The sequence below is a fragment of the Lactuca serriola genome, chromosome 9 (genome assembly GCF_051521515.1).
Source record: "Lactuca serriola cultivar US96UC23 chromosome 9, Lser_US96UC23_V15, whole genome shotgun sequence".
NCBI classification, from domain to species: domain Eukaryota; kingdom Viridiplantae; phylum Streptophyta; class Magnoliopsida; order Asterales; family Asteraceae; genus Lactuca; species Lactuca serriola.
Window position 1 is genome coordinate 15,989,548 of NC_136416.1, and position 26,017 is coordinate 16,015,564.

The 26,017-nt window shown below is 38.3% G+C and overlaps 1 protein-coding gene across 1 annotated transcript; it reads right to left on the reverse strand.

Annotated features, from left to right (window-relative positions):
* Nucleotides 1–24,690: 24,690 nt before the first annotated feature.
* On the reverse strand, nucleotides 24,691–25,194 carry LOC145075374 (uncharacterized). Its single transcript, XM_079021643.1, has one exon. It carries the CDS (start codon nucleotides 25,192–25,194, stop codon nucleotides 24,691–24,693), a length of 504 nt encoding a protein of 167 aa, XP_078877769.1.
* Nucleotides 25,195–26,017: the final 823 nt, after the last annotated feature.

Consider the following 26,017-nt stretch of genomic DNA (forward strand, 5'->3'; position numbering starts at 1 on the left):
TAATGGAGTCACAAACACCAATAGAAAAGGATGAGAGGAGAAAGGTGATGAATCACTACAATTTTCGGCTAGGGTTCTCTAGAATGCATGGGGGCCGAAAATCACATACTACGGGTCCTTTAAATAGCTCAGGTTGCTAGGGTTTTCAGGTAAAACCCTAATTTCCTTGCCTAGGCCTGAAGCAGTCCATGGACCTATACCATAGAAGCCTTGGATGAAATTCTATAGGGCCTCCTATACATTTTGTGCACTCCCTCTAGAGGAGTCCATCAACCCAACTCTGCAACTATCATTGATTTGCATAACCAGTCCCCGTTCTTTTAATCAGTTCCTTTAATCCCAAAATTAATTCCAAATTCATTTCTGATTGATACTAATTAAATAAGATGATTTATAATTAATATATTATTCTTATAATATATTAATAAATCATTAATTAACCTCTTTCTACAAAAGTCATCTTGTCAAGTTGCTACAATGAAGGCAACCCAAAAAGACCAAGGTACTATCAAATCAAGTACATACCAATTATAGTTATGGACTTAGACACCTAATCCAATAGTCTCCTAGTTGGATAAGTCTAATAAATATAATTGTAAGTATGACTTCAGAATCTAATTAGAAATTGTAGCTTTCAAAAGCCGATGTCGAACTCTGACCTAGTCAATGACGCGTCCTTTAGATAACGGATCATATAATCCTTCGTTCTGCAAGATATCATGTGGACAAAGAGATGGAACATAATCATTCTAAATGTCCAACAATTTGTTTCCCGATTTCAGATTTTTTTGACAACGAAGTTAATTAAACACATCAATTCAGTCCTAACCGGGCCCGACACATAAGTCAACGCAAAATCATCGAGGGGCCCAAGATATCGCTTTCACCCTTTGAGACTAATGGAACAGATAAACTGACTTATATGCTTGTACTATTTACTCATCAAATCGTACACAAAAGTACGTTTTATAACATCAAGTTACTGATGTGTTTATACATTATCAATGCACGACCAACTCTTAAACAACAACTCATATATCTCGGTTTAAAGATTATATGATATTATCATCTCACAATTACTTGTGATAAATTCCATGAAGTAATTAAAATGAGCGCGAGTTTAATCCAATACTCAAATCCTATTTCAGGAGTACTCATGAATGTTGCAGCAAACGTTTGTTATGTCTAAGCACTTAGACAATCTACAAGCCAATTCATGACAGTCTTCATTCATTACTTACTTCCAAAGTATGATCGACTGTGGATAATTTGAACAATTCAATTATTCAGGAAGTAAAACATGAAAAAGTGAAACAATAGTAAAAAACTAACACAAGATAGTAAACATTACTCATAAATAAATCTCCATTAGTTAATCATATAATGTCAATAACATTTATCTATTACAAGTTTCCAAAACATCGATCTAATCACTAAAACTAATATAGTCTTTCAGACCAATGCTCCTAGCATGTTGAACGTGTTTAATCCTAGTCAAACCCTTTGTGAGGGGATCTGCAGGCATCTCTTCTCACGATACCCTCTTGACGACAACGAGTCCTTCTTCTACCCGATGTCTGATGAAATGGTGTTTTCTGTCGATGTGTCTGGATCTACCATGATCCCTTGGTTCCTTGGTTAAGGAAACCGCTCCTTTATTATCACAAAAAATCTCCATGGGCTCTTTTATGGTTGGTACAACTTCAAGGTCTCCAATGAAGTTCTTCAACCATATAGCCTCTTTTGATGCTTCATTAGCAGCTATGTACTCCGATTCACACATTGAATCAGCCACGGTCTCCATCTTGGAACTCTTCCAAGTCACTGCTCCTCCATTTAGGGTCATCACCCAGCCCAACTGAGAGCGGAAGTTATCTTTGTCAGTTTGAAATTTGGTGGCGCTATACCCTGTCACTCTCAAGTCATCACTACCACCAAGTACAAGGACCCAATACTTAGTCCTTTACAGATACTTAAGAATGTTCTTAACTGCTATCCAGTGATCTCTACCCGGGTTCCCTTGATATTGACTTACCATGCTCAAAGCAAAAGCCACATCATGGCGGGTACATGTCATAGTGTACATGATCGACCCAACGGCGGAAGCATATGGCACTCGACTCATTCCTGTTATCTTTGCATCGGTACTCGAAATCAGAGTCTTACTCATTTTGGTGTTTCTCTGGATAGCTAACTCCCTTTCTTGGAATTATCCATGCTAAAACATTTTAGCACTTGGTCCAAGTAAGTACTTTGACTAAGTCTAGTTAGACTTCTACTCCTATTTCTCAAGATCCTTATCCCCATAATGTAAGCATCTTCTCCTAGATCCTTCATAGCGAAACACTTCCCAAGCCAGGATTTAATCTCCTGCAAGGTTGGAACGTCGTTTTCTATGAGAAATATGTCATAACATACAATACTAGAAAGCTAATTATACTCCCACTAGCTTTGACATATACACAGGAATCATCCTCACTTCTAGAGACACCAAACTCTTTGACTTTCTCATCAAAGCAAAGATTCCATTTGCGAGAATCTTGCTTCAATCCATAAATGGATTTATCATGCTTGCACACTCTATTGGGGTGTTTAGCATCCATAAAACCTTCTGGCTGACACATGTAATCATCTTCAGCCATCTTCCCATTAAGGAAAACTATTTTAACATCCATCTACCAGATTTGATAATCATGAAACGCAACGATGGCCAACACAACCCTAAAAGACTCTATCTTGGCCATTGGTGAGAAGGTCTCATCAGAGTTAACCCCCAGGGTTTGAGTAAAGCCCTTCGTAACCAGCCGTGCTTGAATATGTGCACCTTTCCATCCATTTTAGTCTTCTTCTTGATGATCCATTTGTACCCAACTGTCTTTCGACCTGGTACATTGTCAACCAAGTTCCAAACTTGACTGTCATACATGAACTGGATCTCGTTGTCCATTGCCTCTTTCTATTTGGTAGACTTAGGGCCCGCCTTGACTTCCTCATAATTATTAGGTTCATCCAAATTTATCAGTGTACTATTACTAATAAACGTATCACCTTCTGCAGTTATATGGAAACCATATAATACATGAACACTGACTCTACTAGAACGTCTAAGAGGTAATGACTCGTCAACTGGTTCAACAACAATCTCTTCCTCAAGTTAAGAACTAGTGTTAGAGGTTCCTTAAACGCTTGATTCTTGAATCTCTTGAAGATCAATTTTCCTCGCACTGTCATCTTGGCATATGAGTTCCCTCTCTTGGAAAACTCATCTCCTTGCTACGAAGACCACATTTTCACTATGTCTATCGAATAGATATTCAAAGGATTTCTGTGGGTAGCCGATGAAAATACACCGCTCACTTCGAAGTTCAATCTTGTTGTGATGAGTCTCTCATCTTACGAAGGCTCACAACCCCAAACCTTGATATGTGCCAATGAGGGAACCTTCCATGTCCACATATCGTGATGTGTTTTGAAACCTTCTTAGTTGGGACTAGATTAAGGATATGGGCGGCAGTCTCTAAGGTATACCCCCAGAATGAGATTGGTAGCGAAGCTCGACTCATCATGGAACGAACCATGTCCACTAAGGTTCGATTACGCGTCCCAGCCACACCTTTAAGTTGTGGTGTCCTAGGAGGTGTCAATTGTGAAATAATTCCACATTCCTTAAGATATTCGTGGAACTCGATACTAAGATACTCACCACCTCTATCAGATCTGAGCATCTTTATCTTCCTGCCTGTTGTGACTAGGACTGTTCATTATTTGGATAAAACCGAATTATCCAATTGAACAAATTGGATTGGACTATTTGGTTCGGATATTCGGATTGGTTTTCAACAAAACCGAATTACTATTTTGGATTGATTTTGGTTTATAAAATATGAACCGAATAATCCAAAAAAAAACAAATAACAATTTATTATTTATTTATTTTTAATATAACTATAACTATTTATGAATTTTATAATTTATTTTTTCAAATAAGTTCAAAAAGTTTCATCTAATATAAAACATTAATATGCATTTTCTCTTAACAGTTCTTTATCTATTGAATATTAAACTATGATATACATTCTTAGTAGCTAATAAATTTTAAATCACAACTAAATATTTTTTTGTTTCCTCTATAAAAATGGGATAATATTATAATTATATGTAATTTTATAATGTTTTAGTTTTTGAAAACCGAATTATAGAAATCGATCCAACCGAATTGTAATTGAATCGGATCGGATCAGATTTGATTTTAGTTTGGATTATTTGGATCTATATTTTGAAAACCGAAATCAATTTGGATTTACTTAATTGGATCGGATCGAACCGATCCATCCAAACGAACACCCCTAGTTGTGACATGTTCCACAGGGGTTTGGATACTGGATGATAGATCTATCTTAGTGGCTTTCCTGAGAACGTAAACACAAAAGAATCGTTAAAGGACGTCTGGGTGTTCTCCTGGGACATCGCTCCGACGATCAAGTTTGTTATCTGGGAGAGGTAATTTTAGGGTAATATTTGAGAGAGAGAGAGAGAGAAGATGGATCCCATCCTTGAGGCGGAAAAGATCTTTTTATACCTTCTTCTAACAGATCGTGGGTATCTCGTCCAATGAGCATGAGACGTGGCCTCCTTCGACTGGGAGGATCATGCCCACGTTAACTAACCGCCTGGTGACGTCAGTTCTGGGCGTCACCTAAGCTTCTTGTCACGTCCTAATTGGTCGTGAGTGAATGAGAGGATCACGAGGAATATTCTTTCCTTGTGAGGGAAAGTGAGCTATCTCCCTGGTCCCGGCTCTCTTAGGCCAAAATCGGGTCTTGGACAAGGCTCTAGTGTGGTAACATTTCTGTTACCTTTTCTGTTACATTTAACACAGTCGTTCGTGGTAACGTTAACAGGTCCCTTAGACCAGTAGGCTTCTGCGTTCGTGATGTAGCAGAGTTGTTTTGGTCTACCGATAGACACATGGCAGGCTGCTATTGATAGCTTATGCAGTTGGCAAGGCGAAATCGCCGTTGTTTGGCAGTTTCATCATGAAAACGGTTCGGTGCCTCTTTTGTGGCATTTAAGTCTCTGTTCTTCCTGGCGTTTCCTCCTTACCTTCTACTTTTTTTTCTTTGACTTCTTGTTCGTGAGAAAAACCCTTTCAACCATTTCTTCATATTTTTCCATGGCTACCACTCGCGCTTTGGGGAGAGATCTTATCACCAAGGAATGGGAATCTTTTTAGTTCCGATTCGGGTTCGTTCCCGAACACGGAGTGCAAATCCCCTTACCCAACACATCACTTTACAGTCCTCCTGAGGGCAAAGTTGGCATCCTAGTCGCCTTATTCGAGGCAGGTTTGCGCTTTCCCATCTTTGATTTCTTCAACCTGATCATCCGGGAATACGTGTTTTCAGTGAGAGAGTTGACCCCTATCGCTATAAACAAGATAGGGGGTTTTGAAGTCCTATGTCATGCCCTAGGCCGCCTGCCGACTGTTCCGGCTTTCAAGCACTTTTGGAATGCCTCTACTCAATCGGGGACTCGAACCCGTTTCGCCGGCGGGGAGTCCCTACTCTTATCCATGATAAGAAGTCAAAAATGAACTGGCAGGAGAAGTTCTTATGGGTGGATAGCGATCTCATGGTGCTCAGTTACGTGAGGCCTAAGGTGTACGTTGACTGTGCTTCGACACTTTTTGGTGCTGACACGGAAATTCCTGATGTCCTTAAGAAGATCAGCATCAATGGTGAAGATTGGCTTGACTGCTTCTTGGCCGCCGGCAGAATGAGCGCCGCTTGGAGGGCTCGCGGGAAAATGCATGAGTTCTTCATTGAGAAAGAGGGTATTTCTCTTGCGCCTCTTCCCTCCCCCCTCCCCCACCTTTTTTTAAAAATTTGGCAAAGCACATTTAAATCGACCTTTTGTTTAGCAGTCATTATCTTTTCTTTTATTTCCAGGTGCGGAGGAAGCTGTTTCTTTAGAGAAAGCTCTTTGGGGTTTGCTCGACGGTGAGCTTCAGTGTCGTCACATCGATTTGGTGGAGGCTCTTCCACCCCTATTTTTGGCCGAGGAATCCAAGTGACGGTCGGTTCTGACAGTGTTACCGGTGTCGGCGAGCATCCAAATTTGCAAGACATTGTTGTCACGGGTGTTTCTTAGAAGGATCCTACACCTTTCGGGTCCCTAAGGAGTCTTCGTCGGGTCAAGAGGCGTTTTGCTTTCTTGGAAGCCTCTTCCAATGGTCGAACCGAGACACCCAGCAACGGGCACCCTCTTCGAAAGAAACATAATCTGAGTTTCTTACTAGGGGTACCAAGGATTCCAACCGTGCCCCCAATGAAAGTCCTTCGAAACTACTGGAGGGGGCACAAATTAAGGCGACTAAACTGCCCTGTCATACGAGAGAAGAAGATACTGGCAAGACTATCCCTGTTCCCATGGCTAAAGGGGTCGAGCTGAAGACTAGATCTTTGCCTTCCCAAGGTCTCGCATCAACCTCTTCCGATAAAACCGCAACCATCCCCCTTCTTGCGGGTTCTCATTCGGATGCCTACAAGCCAACTTGGAAGCTAACTTCCCAAGACCTTGTCTCCGATCACGACATCGCTCTTGATTGGTGTCGGCACGCTTTTCCTCCTGCTACCACTAACGCCTTAATTGTCCTGTCGGATGAGCACATGGTCGACGGTTTGCGTTATGCCACCACCCAAGTGTCATCTTACTTGGTTGCATTCGCTAAACGTATATCTGAGATGGAGACCCTCCAGTCTGACTCTGACAGGAAAAGCATTGAATGTTAAGAGTTGAAGTCCTAGGTGGCAAAGATAGAAGCCGACAGGCGTAGCTAGGAGGCCAAGCGGGACGAGGTACTGATCGAGAAGGCGAGCTTGGCAGATCAAGTGGCGAAGCTAGATGAAGAGGTGAGGCGCCTAAACGATCGTGTGGGGGCCCTGAGTCGGGAGAATGCTGGTCTGAGCGTGTAGACAGCAGAACTAGAGGTCGATCTGGTTGTTGAGAATGTTGCAAAAGGGGTTCTAGAGCCCTCATTTGGGTGGTGGATAGGGTGATCGAGAGCCCTCAATTTCTTCAAGGCTTGGTTCAGGTGCGGGCAACTTGTGTGGCGGCAGGGGTGGAGAAAGGGAAGAGAGTTCTGAAAGAGCTGGTGACTGCCATGGAGTTGAATCCAGAGGTTGAGGTGGACGTGGCCAATAAAACCCAAGAGATGGAAGATGCCATGGCGACTTTTACTGCAATAGATTTCACTGGTTATCTCCGCCTGAGCAGTCTGGACATGGTTGGGCTCCACGAGCTTTGTCAAGATGCTTAGAGTAATGGCTCTGGCCCTGTCCCAAGCTCTTCACCCGGTGATGGTAACACCTCTGCCCACAAGTAGCGATGTGATTTGTTTTGATGTAACACCTAAGAACAATGTTTTCTATTTCTTGCTTTGTTATTTTTTTGATGTGCTCAGTGGTAGTCTGAAAGTCCGGGATTTCGGCACCCTAAACAATGTTCACTTTATTTTTGTAGGTATGAATATGTGTTGTTACCACACATATTCGTTTGTTTGGTTGCTTCATGTGTGGTTTATGTTGGCCATCACATGGTATGTACACAGGGTCTGCTTATACCCTTGGCTGAGTTTTTTTTGTTGGTGAACTCTTCATGCTTTACTAAAGCTGGTCTTTGAGAAATTTGTTCTAATTTGCTGCTAAAAGACCCAAGGTGTAGCCAAGATCATCATCTTGAGGTTCACCCAATTTTATTTTTCTCATTAGTGGAAGGTTATGACTCTTCTACACTTATTTCACATGTTCTTTCATATGTTTGCTACAAGATAACTGATGAACATGTTTTGGGGGAAAGGTTATGAACCTTTTTGATAAAACCCCCTGGCTGTCTCCTTGTAACGATTTCGCTCGTGTGACGTTGGATGATCTGTCCTTGTTTTCACACGGTAAATGTACATAGCCTCTTTTGTTTAATTTTTCAAGCTTGAAAATAAGAAGCATCTGAATTGCTTTCTCTTTTTTTTTTCTAACTTTAATGTTGGAGCGTTATAAAACTGAAAAGGGAAATTGTCAGAAAAATCTCAATATTTACGGAAAAGTTACACTTTAGTCCCAATATTTTTTTTGAATGAAAAAGTCCTGAAAACCGGCAAATATTTCCAATTCGACCCTTTTTAACCGGTTGAAACCGGTACCAAATTAATTTGATACTATTTCGTAAACTAACCCAAAATATTATGATTTTTCTATAAACAAAAATATTATAACTTTTCTGCAAACAAAACCTTAATATTATTATTATTATTATTATTATTATTATTATTATTATTATTATTATTATTATTACTAAAAATATAAATAAGAATACTATTTTTTGAACTTGCATTATTAATATTGTTAATAAAACATATAAATGCATTTAAATGAAAAACTAATGACATTGTTTAAGGTGGAGGTGGAGGAGATGGTGATGCGTTTAGCATTGAAATCATGAATTTTTTGCTTGTATAGTTTTTACTTTGAATATGGTTATTTCACACTTGTTATTATTGTTTTCAATTCATAATATTAATACTTAACAATTTAAAAGAAATTGCATATTTTTAAAATTGTTTATAAATAGCAAGGTTCTAAATAACGTAAGGCGTGACTTGGGGGCAATGTCAAGCCTCAAGCTTTTCCGAGCCTTGGCGAGTCATGGCGTGACTTAAGGCGACAATTTTCTATATAATTAATATTTTTATATGTATTTTCAACTATTATTAATTTTTATACACATATATGAGTTAAGGCGGCGTTTTGGCAAAGCTTGGCGGCAGGTGCAAGCCTTGGAGTCGTGGCGCGCCTTGGCGGAGCCATGACGAGCTTTTTAGAACCTTGATAAATAGTTTAAGGTAGAAAGATTTCTCACTTTGTATATAAAATTGTTTAAGGTAGAATGATTACTTTCCAAATCCAACAGATCCACTACAAACATCTACATAGATAGGTAGCCTATATCAAAATTCAAAAATATTAATTACAATATCTTGTTTAATAAAAAGTAATAGGACATGTTTTTTGCTAGTCCAAGTTAGTGTGTCGGTTAACCAAACACGCTCCACTAACGACTTCGCAAAGTGCAATGTGGAATTTTATGGATTAACGACCATCTACCAATCAAGGAAGTGGTGGATGACAGAGGACACCCATTCAACCACTATTTTATAAGCAATTTCCTTATACCCCCTTTTATAGATCAGTTTCATGAGAGGCCTACTAACGGTAAGACTGACTTATATTATACATATATACAAATTAAAATTTTAATATTTTAATAGTATATGGGTGTATTTTAAACTATTAAAAATACTAGGGTTTTAGAATTTAATATTTAAAAATTAACCTTTTAATTAAATTTTAAATTTCAAAATCTAAGGGATGCAATTTGAAACTTTTCAAAATTACTAAATCAAATTTTAAGTAATTAAATTAATCACATAATTTTGTCATTATCTTAAAATTTGACCAAATCCATCTAGTTTGAAAAGGAAATTAGATTACCATTTAGCAAATTTAATTTAAGGTGATAAAAACGAATTATGGTAATTATCCTACTCCAAAATAGATCAAAAAATCAAAAAATCAGCTAACAGACTAGCCAACTCGTCGAGTCAGGGCATGGACTCGTCGAGTTCATCCAACTCATCGAGTTCATCATAGAACTCGTTGAGTTTGCCTAACAGAAATCGATTTCTGTTTTGCAATCGATTTGGACAGATCACTTTTGCATCAAATATAACAGAAAAACATCCTAGGGTCTGATACCACTGATGGGTTTAGAGCATAACAACAATCCTACGTGATCTTGCAACCCAAATCGCCTTGGATCTAAGTTTTTCTCTAGTTATACATGCATATAGAAATTCCAAAGTGAGAACCCTAATACTAGCATACAATTCGAAATCAATATGATAACTAGGGTTAGAATAATACCTTGCTTGCTATATAGTAATAACAAGAGTTTCCTTAGATGATCTTGAATCTTAAAAGCTTTAGTGCCTCAAGTTTTGAACCTCTAATGGAGTCACAAACACCAATAGCGAAGAATGAGAGGAGAGAGGTGATGAAGCACTATAATTTTCGGCTAGGGTTATCTTAGAATGCATGGGGACCGAATATCACATGCTAGGGTCCTTTAAATAGCTGAGGCTGCTAGGGTTTTCTGGTGAAACCCTAATTTCCTTGCTTAGGCCTTAAGCAGTCCATGGACCTCCACCTTAGAAGCCTTTGATGAAATTCTATAAGGCCTCCTATAGATTTCGTCCACTCCCTTTTAGAGGAGTCCATCAGCCCAACTCTGAAACCATCATTGATTTGCATAACCAGTCCCCGTTCTTTTAACCAGTTCCTTTAATCCCAAAATTAATTCTAAATTAATTTTTGATTAATAATAATTAAATAATATGATTTCTAATTAATATATTACTCTTATATTATATTAATAAATCATTAATTAACCTCTTTCTCCAAAATTCATCCTGTCAAGTTGCTATGGTGAAGGCAACCTAAAAGGACCATGCTACTATCAAATCAAGTACCTAACAATTATAGTTATGGGCTTAGACACCTAATCCAACAGTCTCCCACTTGAATAAGTCTAATAACTATAATCGTAAGTATGACTTCAGAATCTTATTAGCAATCGTGTTGGACTAGTGTCTGAGTCCATAACTATAATTGGTATGTACTTGACCCGATTTGGCATGGTCCATTTGGGTTGCATGGCATCAGAAGAATTGGATAGAAAAAATGAGAAAAAGGATACTTATGATTTATATTAATATATTATAAGTTCTAATATATTAAAATGGAATCACATTATTTAATTAGTATTGATCAAGAATTAATTTAGTGATAAACAAGGAACTAATTAAATATGGACTCTTATATATATATATATATATATATATATATATATATTATATATATATATATATATATATATATATATATATATATGATGGGCCAAGTTCATTTAGGTTGGGCTAAGCTTTCATGGATAGTCCATGGAGTGTTTAACCCATGGATCATATAGAAATGAAAGGTCATGGGTATTAGGGTTTACATGAATGTAACCTTAATACTCCACACTATATAAAGAGGTCCCTAGTTCATGAAATGGGCACTAGTGTATGTACACAAAGAGGGCAAACCGAGTTCATGAGTGTGAACCTAAGTATCCTTATTCTCTAGTTATTCCAAGAGTTCTTGGTGTTGTGTGAACCATTTGAGGTGCAACACTTGAGGCACTAGGCTCTTAAAGGTTAAAGACTTCAAGCTCCATCAAAAGGTATGTCATTCTACTAGATTCTTGTATTGTAAATACTTCTTATTATGCTAGTTAGGATGAAACCCTGGAATATTGAATATTTGCATGTATAATAGAAAAAAAACATAGATCCAAGGTTTATAGGGTTGCATGTACACCTTAGGAGTGTTAGAATGCTCAAATCTCATTAGTGGTATCAGAGCCTAGGCTTGTTTTCAAATATACTTGATGCAACTTATTTTTTCAAAACCAAGAAATTGTCCCAACTGAAAACTCGACGATTTTTGGCCAAAAACTCGACGAGTTCATGAGTTAAGGCATGAACTCGATGAGTTCCTTATAGAACTCAACGAGTTGGTCTTACAGTTTGCAAATTTTCGTGTTTTAAGGCTGGAATTGTTCTAGAATCATTACCTTAAATTGTTTTGGACTTATAAAACTTGTTTTTGATGTGATAATTATTATGGTAAACCAATTTCAAGGTTTTATCAAAATTTCAAGTTTTATATGTGTTTATATAATTCTTGAAATTGTTGATATGATTGTTCATACACTTATGAGTTTTGGTAAATTAAAGAAATTATTTGCAAATTGGTTGTTAGTTAATTCTTGATCTAAATGTTTTTTTTAATAGAGTCCATAATTTGTCCTAAAGTTATGGATTACCAAAAGTCATTTGTTTTAAAGATCCATTAAAATTCATAGGTTACACAATTGAATTGTCTTATGAACTCCATAACTTGTCTTCAAGTTATGGATGTTCAAGAGTCTCTTCATTAAAGTTTTTAAAACCTTAATTAAACTCATAAGTTATGAAAATCCAAAAGTTTTTGAATAGTTCAAATCTTGCCATCGAATTTTGGAATTTGTAAATTTTCCCCTCATGAATACTTTAATTCCAAGTTAAACCCTTAGAATTTTAAAAGTTTAAATTCAACCCTTATACTTTATAGTATTATAAGTTAATAATATATATATATATATATATATATATATATATATATATATAAGATTAAAATCAGTTTTACCGTAAGTAGGCCTCGTTCACAAAGTCGGTCTATAAGAGGGGTATATGGTTACTGCCTATAAAATGGCAGTTTAATGGGTGTCCACTCTCACCACCGCTTCCTTGACTGGTGGAGGGTCGTTAGCCGAACGGGTAGGACAAGACTCTAATTCTCCGTTCATTATAAGTATAATGATAGATATAAAGTAACTAAACCTTTTATAAATTCCTAATCTTAGTTACTTTAGGAAAATGTGAATTTGGTGCTAACCCATGAAATTAGACTTTGCACTTTGCTTAAGTCGTTAGTGGAGCGTGTGTGGTTAACCGGCATACTAACCTGGATTTAACAAGATAGACAAAAGGTAACTTAATCTTTATCATAGGATTGGTGGAGTGCGTGTGGTTAACCGGCACATCGATTAAGTGATAAATATTAAGGATACCAAGTATATTTACATGGTTATTCACACCTTGTTTTGTGATCCTCGGCATCCCAGTCACAAAACTTGAGAGGACACAATCGAGATTGAAACATGCCATTGAAAAGTTCAATGAATCTCAAAAGATCTAGGAGTTTCAAATCCAATTAAAACCTAATAAGTTATTTCGTTTTTAATGGTGGAAATTGATGAATCTTCATTCGCCTACCTTCAAATATTTTACCTTTAAAAACTAAATACTATTTGATGTTTTAATAATTATAATAATAGAAATGAAAATCTTAAACAAATAAACTTTTTAAAATTAATTAATCATAGCAACAACTATAAATATCATTAAACCATATATTCTATTTAATTTTATTCATGAGTAACCAGCAGGTAGATGCCATTAAGAAAAATTAAGGTTATAAAATTTTAAAAGATGTCTAAATTATCATATAATTCAAAACAAATAATGTTCATACCAACTTATTATTATATTTATTATATAAGAGGTAACAACAATATCATTGATATATTTAAAAAACATATATTTGTAAATATTTCAAATATATTGTTGTGTTCTGCGCAACGTATGGTTATTCGCCTAGTTAAATATAAAACATGTATCAAAAGATAGTTATACTTATAATAAATATATTTTTTCTTCAATGACATTCATTTGAAACTTCCAACTTTTTAACTTTTTTTTTAATTAATACATTAAATCCAACTTTATTGTATTTTGAATATTATTCTTTATGCTCACTATAATACAGTTAGTTTGTTAATGTAAATATGATGTTAAATTCAAAACATAATTTTTTAATATATTAAAAAACCAAAATTTTCTAAATATTTAAAAAGTTTAAATATAAATTAACAAAAAAAGTTGATTAAAATTACTTTTTATACTAATAATCTTTTACTCTAAATAGATATTTTCAAATAAATTAAAAATATTAACAGTTTAAATATAATATTAAGTATAAAACATATATCAAAAGAGAGTTTTAAAATTCGTTAAAAATAGTAAAGATATAAACAATATATTAAATATAAAACCTACAATGTAATTTTCAAATTCACATACAATCTATTGATATATTTCATTGAAATAATATCATATAAAATATGTGTATCTAAATTGATTTTATTTTTATTTGTACGGTTAATGGTTATTGAGATGATATGACTTTAAATAAAATAATACATGATCTATTATTCGATACTCATAAACCAATTATGAAAGTAATTTCGTACACCTTTGTTTTATAATGCTTATCATTTATTTAAAATATTTAGAATGTTTTAAAACAAATTTGTGTAAGAATTAATATTTCAAAGTTACAAATAAGAATATATTTAGTTTAATAATATATATTTATCAATAATTTAATTACAACTGACCAACTCGTCGCGGGGATATCGCCTAGTTTTTTATATATTAAAACTCTAGCGCTATACTATAACATTCTACATTATTCACTAATCAGCGCCGAGGTGAATCGATGCATGCGGTCTTATTTCTTACATATGTAAATATGACATAAGTAGCTACCAGCTTAATCATATGCATATCCAGAATAATCCCATTGATCGATGTCAAAGGTTTTGATAGAGCTCTGGAGAAAGTCGAGGAGTCATGATCACTTCAAGTGGCCTCGCCTTAGGCAACGAAAGGCCCACGCCCTCGCTCATATCCATAGGCTTCCCCATTGGTGTAGACAAATCAAACCCTTGAAGCAACCAAGCAAGTGTCAGGTGAACTACTTCGAAAGCAAATGTGATTGCAGGGCACATTCTCCTTCCAGTGCTGAAAGGAATGTATTCAAAGTTCCGACCCTGGTAATTTAAGTCCGAGTGTTCCTCGAGAAACCTCTCTGGTCGAAACTCATGGTAATTTAAGTCCGAGTGTTTCTCGAGAAAGCAAATGTGATTGCAGGGCACATTCTCGAAGCCCCGGTATCATTCCCGAGCCCCAAAGCAAGTCCCGATGCCCTGAAGATCCTGAGGAGTGCAATTCCCGAGCCGAAGCTCTACCCGCAAGAAGCCAATTTTTGTGAAGATCTTCCAGATCTACCGAAGAATATTACTTCTACAAGTTGTAGTGATGTCCGATCATCTTCTGATCAAGTGAGTGTGTAGTCACTTTCTTCTAACGCATAATTATGAAGTATTTTATACGAAATACGTGTTATGTGTATATTTTGTTGTTATATGTGTGAATGTATATTCACTTTCTTCTATCTCATAGATATGATTTATTCTCTATGAAATACGTGCTATGTGCATGTGTCTCATCTGTTGTTTGGAATATGTATTGAATGAGAATGCTATACAGGTTTTAAACTATGTATAAAGATATATATTTTTATCTACTAATATGATGGGTAGAACATGGGTATATAGTTGATGTGTGATAAACAGATGAGAGGCCTCGATGTTGTTTTTGATTCAGTCATCTAGCAAAGTTTAGATGACGACTACAGACTTTTCTAGATAGTCTTGTGGAACGCTAGCAGGCTCGCCACCTGTAGGTGTTAATGAACTTGGGTGTTCATTCGTTGTACTCCATCCCCCTCATGGTTGCCTTATTTGACATATATTGCTGGGAAACCCCCGAATGCATGTGTTGTCGCCCCGAAGAAATATTCTAAGACTAGGTCCCTTGTGTTAGTCATTTTAGGGATGTAAAGTGAGACTAATGGGAATGGGTAATTGGGTTATTGTTGGTTGACGAAAATAAATTTAATTACTTATTGTGGGTTGAAAACCCTCTATGCTCACCAGGTTCCCAAGCCTGACCCACTCAGTTTTCTTTGTATTACAGGTAGTGGTGCCAGAGCATAAGTTAGATGACTTGTCAAGTTATTTTTGGATTATAGACATGTTGTTTTATATAACTGTTGTAAGCTCTGTATTGAAATGTTTATGCTTTTGGTCTGTTTATCGGAACATGACATCCCGAGTATTGTAGTATAATGAAAAATACATTTCTTTAAGAAATGCTTTGGTAAATCTTACCTTTATCGTATTTCGTTTTGGGAACAAATTCCGCAACTGTTTTTATCAAAGGATTACTCTGAAATTATTTTAAAAGCATAAATTAAACCTGTCTTTTCTGGCCGTGATTTTGGGTATGTCACAGTTGGTATCAGAGCATTAGTTTAAGCGAACTATGAATTTGTAGGATTTCTAGACTTAAACTTAGAATGCTAAATGAAATTGTGAGATGTGTGTCTGTTATATTTTAGACACGGGCACTAGTTTATTTTAGGAAAATTGCCTAAAATGCCTTTATGTGCTAAATGTTATATGTTTGCCATATATGATATTATTTGTTTGGATCTATGGTCTGTTGCCGATCGGATCTGGAAACCTTATGTGTGTAGGATTCTAAGTGTACGTCTACGGATTTAGAACTTGCATGTAAACGTTTCAGAGTGATATGGAGGATTGCAATATCTATCGTGAATGAAGATCAAAATTTCACCTTATTCAGTGTGTAGATAAAAAAATGGTAAGAACCATAAGTGGAGTTGGAAACACAGATGAAAACATTAATCAACCACCTGTGATTGAGCAAATACCTATTGTAGTAGCAGCACCTAAGCCAATAACAATGGCTGGAGTACAAATGATGATTCAAATGATGTTGGATCGTCAGATGGAAGAAACAAGACGTCTGCTTAGGCAGAATCGTGAAGAACCATCAATTCAAGTGGAAGAGCCCGAAGAAAACGGAGGGCACTCGGAGGGAGAAAACTTCAATGGAACTATTGGTCAAGCCAACCCACCGATAGTTAAGCAAAACAATCAGGATGGAAGGAATGATGGAATGGGATACAAGTATAAGGATTTTCTGACTTACAAACCATCGACCTTCACTGGAAAGGAGGATCTGATCGGAGTCATGGATTGGATATCGGAAATGGAGCTAGCCTTCATGACGTGTGGTTGCAGAGGCAAGCTGCAGACCACTTTCGCAGTACGTCAGTTCAGGGGTGGAGCTTTTCGTTGGTGGAACACTTTAGGGAAGACCCTAAGCCCTAATGAGCCACTACAACTGACATGGGTAGAGTTCTTGGTGCAGTTCAAGCGCAAGTTCTGTTCGGCCCAAAATCTGTTGGAGTTGGAGAACAAGTTTCTGACATTGACAAAGGGCAGCATGTCAGTTGATGAATACACAAATGCTTTCACAGACAATATGGAGTTTGCTTTGCGCATCATTCCAGATGAGCTGACAAAGGTTGACCGATACGCAAAAGGACTCCCATGGGTGTACGCGGTGCTAGTGCGGTAGGCACCTACTCTAGAGGCAGCTATTTGGGGTGCCAAGTCTATTGAGGATATGATAAAGGGGAGAACCGCCGACAAGGTTGAAGTTGGCGAGAAGAGAAAGTTTGAAGGAACTTTAGGTTCCAATAATAAAAGCAAATTTGCAAAGTCTGATTCGAAAAAGTTTGGAGGAAAAGGAGGCGAAGCGAAATGGTGTGAAAACTGCAAGAAAAAGCACTTTGGGAAATGTAGTGAGGATGTAACTTGCTACAAGTGTGGAAAAACTGGGCATTATGCGAACAAGTGTCCGTCCAACAAGAGGATGTGCTTTGGTTATAACGAGGAGGGACGCATTTTGAAAGACTGTCCGAAGAAGAAAGAGGCAGCAAAAGCTAACATTCCCCCAAAGCCGAAGGCGAAAGCCTTTCAGATGACACTGGAAGCTGTGAAGGATGAAGCTGATGTCGATTCAGGTACCTTTCACATAAACGAATTACCTGTTCAAATTTTGTTTGATTCTGGAGCCAACTACTCCTTTATTTCGCATGAGTTTGGTAGAAAACTAGCTTTGCCTGTCGATAGACTAGATAATGCTTTATTAGTCGAAGTTTCTAGTGGCAAGTTTGTACCTGTTAGCCATCGTATGAAAAACATCTTAATTGAATTAAATGGGAATAAGTTTCACGAGGAATTATTGCCTATCGAACTAAATGGTTTTGACATCGTTCTGGGAATGGATTGGCTTAGCGACAATGATGCTGAGATTTTATGCAAGAAGAAGATAGTAAAAGTAAACCCGCTAGGGAAAGAGTCATTTATGGTGTATGGGGATAAACGCAAACTGAATTTTGGAATCATTTCCCTAATGAAAGCCAGAAAGTGTTTGACCAAGGGATGTACATCATATTTAGCATTCGTGATCGATGCTAAGAAGGAAAAGAAGGTGATACAGAATATTCCAGTGGTGTGTGATTATCCGGAAGTATTTCCCGAAGATCTTCCTGGATTACCACCTGAGAGATAAGGGGAGTTCAGAATAGAGTTGTTACCAGGAACCACGCCAAGAGCAAAAGCACCGTACCGATTAGCACCAACGGAAATGAAGGAGCTGATGATGCAACTTCAGGATTTATTGGACAAAGGTTTCATTAGACCTAGTTCATCACCCTGGGAGCTCCGATATTATTCGTAAAGAAGAAAGACGGGAGCATGAGAATGTGCATTGATTACAGAGAGTTGAATAAAGAAATGATAAAGAATAGATACCCGTTACCAAGGATTGATGACCTGTTAGATCAATTGCATGGTTTGAGCTATTTCTCGAAGATCAGTCTAAGTTCAGGATATCATCAGCTAAAAGTAAGAGAGCAGGATATCGAGAAGACTGCTTTCAGAACAAGGTATGGATACTACGAGTTCTTGGTTATGTCATTTGGATTAACCAATGCTCTAGCAGCATTCATGGATTTAATGAACAAGGTCTACAATCCATTTCTTGATAAATTTGTGATAGTGTTCATAGATGACATTTTGATATACTTGAAAAGGAAAGAGGAGCATGGTAGAAACTTGTGAGAAGTGTTAGAAGTTTTAAAGAAGGAGAAGTTGTATGCAAAGTTCTCCAAAAGTGATTTTTGGATTCAAGAAGTCCAATTCTTGGGTCACGTGGTCAACCAGGAAGGGATAATGTTTGATCCAGCAAAGATTGAAGCTATGATGAAGTGGGACAATTGAAAAGTCCCACGGAGATCCGAAGCTTTTTAGGATTAGCCGGATATTACCGAAGGTTTATCCAAGGATTTTCTTTGATCGCTACCCCATTAACAACTTTGACCCACAAAGGAGCTACGTACGCTTGGAGCGAGAAGCATAAGGAAGCATTCGAGAAGCTAAAGAAAAAGCTATGTGAGGCACCGATTCTTTCTCTACCCGATGGAGTTGAAGACTTCGTTGTTTATAGCGATGTGTCTGGTGTTAGGTTGGGTTGTGTTTTGACCCAAAGAGAAAAGGTGATAGCATATGCATCTCGACAGTTGAAGGAGCATGAAAAGAACTACCCTACTCACGATTTCGAGTTGGCAGCGGTAGTTTTGGCTCTGAAAATATGGAGGCATTACCTCTATGGCACGCAGTGCAAACTTTTCACTGATCATAAGAGTCTTCAATATCTCTTTAATCAGAAAGAATTAAATATGAGGCAACGAAGCTGGCTAGAGTTACTTAAGGACTACGACTGTGAGATACTTTACCACCCCGGTAAGGCTAATGTTGTAGCTGATGCTCTCAGTCGGAAAGTCAATCTTTAAAGAAAGAGGCCAAGAGCGTTGAGAATTGAAGTTGTCTCAACCATTGTGGAAAGTATAAAGAAAGCTCAAGAGGAAGCTTCTGAGAAGAATGACCGAAAGGAAGAACGTTTGGGCAAAACATTGGTGTTCAGTATAAACAGTCATGGACTGAAGGTGTTCCAAAATCGGATTTGGATACCTAAGACAGGAGGAGTCATAGATCTTCTAATGGAAGAAGATCACAAAACCATGTACTCGATTCATCCCGGTAGCACTAAAATGTATAGGGACCTGAAACCCTACTACCGGTGGCCGACGATGAAGCTTGATGTTGCAAAGTAGGTGGCCGAGTGTGTGACTTGTGCAAGAGTCAAGACACAACATTAGAAACCATATGGGAGTTTAGAACCTTTACCTATACATATGGGTAAATGGGAAGACATTGCCATAGAATTTGTCACTAAACTGCCCAGAACAAAGAGTGGTCACGACTTGATTTGGGTGGTCGTTGATCGCTTCACTAAGAGTGCACATTTCATAGCAGCCAATGAGAAATGGTATATGGATAAGCTGGTGAATTCTTATGTGAAGGATATTGTGAGGTTTCACGGTGTCTCGTTAACGATTGTATCAGATCATGACAGCCATTTCACCTCAAGATTTTGTAAAAGACTACAAGAGGAATTGGGTACCAAGTTGTGTTTAACTACAACTTATCATCCACAGACTGATGGGCAAAGCGAAAGAACAATACAAACACTTGAAGATATGCTGAGAGCATGTACCCTGGAATTCCAAGGTAACTGGGATGAACATTTACCTTTGGTAGAATTTTCCTACATAATAGTTTCCACTCGAGCATAAAGATGGCACCATATCAAGCTTTATACGGACAGAAGTGTCATACGCCGTCTTGTTGGCTTGAGGCTGGGGAAAAGCAGTTAATGGGGCCCGAGATGGTCCATCAAGCCGCTGTAAAGTTGAAAATAACTAGAGAAAGAATGTTAGCAGCTCAGGATTGTCAAAAGAGCTATGCTGACAAAAAGCGAAGACCGATGACTTTTGAAGTTGGAGATTCGATTTTGCTTAAAGTCTCGCCATGGAAGGGACTTATAAGATTTGGTCAAAGGGGAAAGTTGAGTCCAAGGTTTATTGGACCGTTTAAAGTTCTTCAGAGGATTGGGAACCAAGCTTACAAGCTCGAACTACCAGAAGAACTGGATGGTATTCATAACACTTTTCATGTGTGTCGTTTGAGGAAGTTCACGGGAGAAGTTCCCGATATAATTCCAATTTATGAATTGAGAATTGATGAAAACAAGAGGTTAATTGAAGAACCAGAGACAATTGTTGACCGAAAGACTAAGAAGCTTCGATGCAAGATGGTCGAATTAGTGCTTGTCCGTTGGAAACATTCGAATGAGCCAAATGTCACCTGGGAAACGTAAAGCGACATGTTGAGTCGCTATCCACATTTGTTTGTCGATGTGTGATTCCGAGGACGGAATCATCCTAAGGGGGAGAGAATTGTAACACTCGTGTTTCCACACTAGGCATTATCGTTGATGTAATAGTCTAGATTAACCCTTGTAACTCTTTTTGAAGTAATAAAGATAAATTATGTGAATTATGTGATTTACGTGTTTGTTTTCTTAATTATTATAATTTAATGAATTAAGAATAAAATAAGCGTCAAAAGCAAAGTGTGAGATAAGCCCAATATCCTTGCATGAAAATGTAATGGTTGAAAGAAGGATTCTGGAGATATAAAGAATGCCAAAATCCGAGTTATAACGAAGAAGTTATGACCTGTCGAAGTTTCGCGACAGAACCAACACGACGCTGAATGACGTAAAATACGAAATTAAGATAGAGCGATATTTAGCCCTAGTGATATAAACGAATGTTGAAGAGTTCGTTAAACCGAGAGCGTGCATAAAAAGAATGCCCAAATCTGACTTCGTATCAGGAAGTTATTATTTTTCTAAGTTTCGACTTAGCAAAATGCAGTCTGATTACTCGATTTAAGATCGAGTGGTTTTTTTCCGAAAAATTCTAAATGAGAATCGAAGATCTCATCATTAGTAGTGCAACAATGAAAAGACAGACGAAAACGAACGTCAGATGAAGAAGTTATGAATTTATAACGGAGTTTTCCTGTCCCGGCCTACTAAAAATAATACAATAAAAATAAAGTCAAAATTAGCCGATGGAGTCTAAACGAAAGTTGTAGAGCTTAGTCTCACCTACGCGTGAATATAAAGAACATCGAAAACAGTGTTCGTATGAAGAAGATATGAATATCCGAAATTTTTAAATAATTAATATTTATTATGTAATCTTTAAATCGGATAGTTATCCGAAGGAGTCAGCAATCCGATCCACACTACGCCCAGCGTACACCGAAGAGTGACCCACCTCGTACTCGAGTACTCCGATGACGCATGCAGTGACGATTTCCGAAGCGTACGCCCCGCGTAGAGCATTACGCCCAACGTAATGCGAGGCTTCAGCCTCTATAAATAGCATGCGAGGGCAGCCGGCCTTCTTGCTCATTTTCTCTTCTCTCGCTCCCGTTTTACATCGTTTTACGTGTAAGAAATATCTCGAAGCCCCGGTCTCATTCCTGAGCCCCGAAGCAAGTCCCGAAACCCCGAGGATCCTGAGGAGTGTAATTCCCAAGCCGAAGCTCTGCCCGCGAGAAGCCAATTTTTGTGAAGATCTTCCAGATCTACTGAAGAATACTACTTCTACAAGTCGTAGTGTTGTCCGATCATCTTCTGATCAAGTGAGTGTGTAGTCACTTTCTTCTAACGCATAATTATGAAGTATTTTATACGAAATACGTGTTATGTGTATATTTTGTTGTTATATGTGTGAATGTATATTCATTTTCTTCTATCTCATAGATATGATTTATTCTCTATAAAGTACGTGTTATGTGTATGTGTCTTATCTGTTGTTTGGAATATGCATTGAATGAGAATGCTATATTGGTTTTAAACTGTGTATAAAGATATATATTTTTATCTACTAATATGATGGGTAGAACATGGGTAGATAGGTGGTGTGTGATAAACAGATGAGAGGCCTCGATGTTGTTTTTGATTCAGTCATCTAGCGGAGTTTAGATGACGACCACAGACTTTTCTAGACAGTCCTGTGGAACGCTAGCAGGCTCGCCACCTGTAGGTGTTAATGAACTTGGGTGTTCATTCGTTGTACTCCATTCCCCTCATGGTTTCCTTATTTGACATATATATTGCTGGGAAACCCCCGAATATATGTGTTGTCGCCCCGATGAAATATTCTAAGACTAGGTCCCTTGTGTTAGTCGTTTTAGGGACGTAAAGTGAGAATATCGGGAATAGGTAATTAGGTTATTGTTGGTTGATGAAAATAAATTTAATTACTTATTATGGGTTGAAAACTCTATATGCTCACTAGGCTCCCAAGCCTGACCCACTCAGTTTTCTTTGTATTACAGGTAGTGGCGTCAGAACATAAGTTAGATGACTTGTCAAGTTATTTTTGGATTATAGACCTGTTGTTTTATATAACTGTTGTAAGGTCTGTATTGAAATGTTTATGCTTTTGGTCTGTTTATCGGAACATGACATCCCGAGTATTGTAATATAATGAAAAATACATTTCTTTAAGAAATGGTTTGGTAAATATTATCTTTATCATATTTCGTTTTGGGAACAAATTCCGCAATTCTTTTAATAAAACGATTACTCTAAAATTATTTTAAAAGCATAAATTAAACCGGTACCATTTTGCCATGATTTTGGGGATGTCACACAACAGCTCCATTTTGTCGTGAGGTCTTTGATGCTCGGCCTTGACTTTCCTACAAGTCAAGCACCTCCCTACATACCATGCCACGTCCCGCTTCATATATGGCCACCAATAATCAAGTCGGAGATCTCTATACATGTTTTTGTCTCCAGGATGGATAGAGAATCTCGAATTGTGTGCCTTTTCCATCAAAACCCGACGTGCACCACTGCAATATCGAACTCGCGCCGTATGATGAAGGGTCAATAATCCTCTGACATCATAATCAAAGGAAGCCACCTGACCCATTATGTGGTCACTCTTTTGGTTCTCTTCCTTTAGAGCCTCAAACTGACCCTCTCGAATCTGCTATAAGAGTAGGGTAATCACTATAATCCTCAAACATGCATCCCTGATCAGGGCGGAAACCGCCTAACGGCTGAGAGCATATTCCACCATGTTGTCCTTCCCTGTGTGATAAAGGATCTCAAAACCATCATCCTTCACCACATCCAACCATGTACACTACCTCATGTTCAGATTCGGCTGGTCCATCAGATACCTTAGACTCTTGTGATCCATGTAGATAGTACAACGTACTCCATAGAGGTAATGTTGCCAAGACTTGAGGGAGAACACCAAAACCCCCAAATCTAAATCATGTTTAGGATAATTCCCCTCATGAGCCTTCAGCTGCCTTGAAGCATAAGCAATCACATGACCCCACTGTATCAACACTGCACCCAAACCCGAGATTAATGCATCACAGTACACCACAAAATCCTCAACACCCTCTAGTAGGGTCCGAATCGGCGCCTAACACCATATCCGCCTCAGAGTCTCAAAATTTGCCTGCTGCTTAGCCCCCTGACGAAACATGACGGTCTTCTTCATCCATTGGGTCAAAGGAACCGCTATCTTGGAGACATCCTGAATAAATCTCCGATAGTAACATGCCAATACAAGGAAACTCTAAATCTCTGATGGAGACCTTGGAACCTCCTACCTCATCATTGCCTCCATTTTCGCCGGATCGACCAGAATACAGTTCTGGTTGACAAGGTGTCCCAGAAACTATACCTTGCACAACCAGAACTCACACTTGGAGAACTTCGCATATAATCTCTCTCTCCTCAGAGTCTCCAAAACCTCCCTTAGATGCTCCTCATGTTGCTCTAGGTCTTGGAATAGACCAGAATGTCATCAATAAACACAATCACAGACCGATCCAGCATAGGCATGCATATGTGATTCATGAGATCCATGAATGTGGCTGGGGTATTGGTGAGCCTGAAGGGAATCACCACGAACTCGTAGTGTCCATAACAAGTTCGGAAGGACATCATCTGTGTATCCTCCTCTCTGACCCTCATCTGATGATATCATGGACGCAAATCAATCTTGAAAACCAAGATGCACCCTGGAGCTAGTTAAATAAATCGTCAATCCTTGGGAGTGGATAACAGTTCTTCACCGTTAGCTGATTCAGCTCCCGGTAGTCTATACACATCCGATGCGAACAATCCTTCTTCTTCACAAGCAAGAGTAGCGCTCCCCATGGTGAACTACTCTAACAAATAAATACCTTGTCTAGCTTCTCCTACAGCTGCATAGACAACTCCTGCATCTCTAGAGGTGCTAACTGATAAGGTGACTTCGTTATCGGAGCCACATCGGGAACCAAGTCAATACAAAACTCCACATTCCTTTCTAGAGGCACTCCGAGCAAATCCTCCAAGAATACATCTGGGTACTCCTGAACAATTGGTACATCACTTACCGTCATCTTACCCTTCTCCCAAGTATCCATCAGATATGCCACAAATCCAAAACAACCGTAATGAATATAGTGTCTGGCCCTAGCTGCTGAATATAGACCTGGCCCACGCTGAACACCTTCTCCCTGAATCGCTAACTCTCCCCCACTTGGAGTCCGAATACGTACCAAATGATTCTCACAATCAATCATTGCCCCATTGGGGCTCAACCAATCTATCCCCACAATAACCTTGCTCTCACGCAGAGGAATAGGAACCAAATCAATCGGGTACCACTCACTAAACAACTCCAATATACAGCCCCGATGAACCCTCCATACTCGCATAGGTCAATGATCAGAATTCTCAACATCTAACGGATAATTAAGCTCCCTCGGAGCATCGATAAACCTCTTGCTGAGCGCGTAAGATATAAAGGATCAGGTAGCCCCAGAATCGAACAAAACCAAAGAAGAGATACCATTCACAAGGAACAACACTAAAAGAAAAGCATAGATAAAAGTAGGAAAATCAACATAAATAAAAGGTGTAATCAGAAGATACATACCTGTCACTACATCAGGTGCTGCGTGAGCCTCCTCGGTTGTAAGCTAAAATGCCCTGTTCCTCGCAATAGATGCCTCTACTTTGACCTAACGACCATCTATATTCCGCAATGTCGCCGGAGCGGGTGCTGAAACTGGTCATGAAACTGCTAAACTCAGACAATCGGCCTTTTATGGCCCCTCCGATTGCAACAAAAGTAAATCAGGCTTGATCCCTGGGTGGTGGTTGTGCAATCCCGGATAAAATGTCCAATATTGTTGAACGTGTAGCATCCTGAACCGCCTCCCCTACAAGCTCGATTGTGAGACTTACTTCGCTTTCCACAACAACCCCAACCCTGCTGGCCCTGCGATCTCGAATCAAATACATTATGCTTCTCGCCCAAACTCTCAGAACCTTGAACCTGATCCGTCTTACTTTTTTTCTCCATCTCCAAGTCAATATCCCTCTCACAGGATCTCGCAACCATATCCTCCAATGTCCTGCAACGGGAAATACTCACAGACTGCCTGATATCACTCCACAATAGATCGTGATATCTCGCCTTCTTCATCTTCTCGCCTGACACATACTGCGGAACCAACAACTGTGACATCCCCAATT

Bases quoted from the DNA above. Each gene is read 5' to 3' on its own strand.
- LOC145075374 (XM_079021643.1), bottom strand. From the start codon at position 25,194: ATGCGAGTATGGAGGGTTCATCGGGGCTGTATATTGGAGTTGTTTAGT.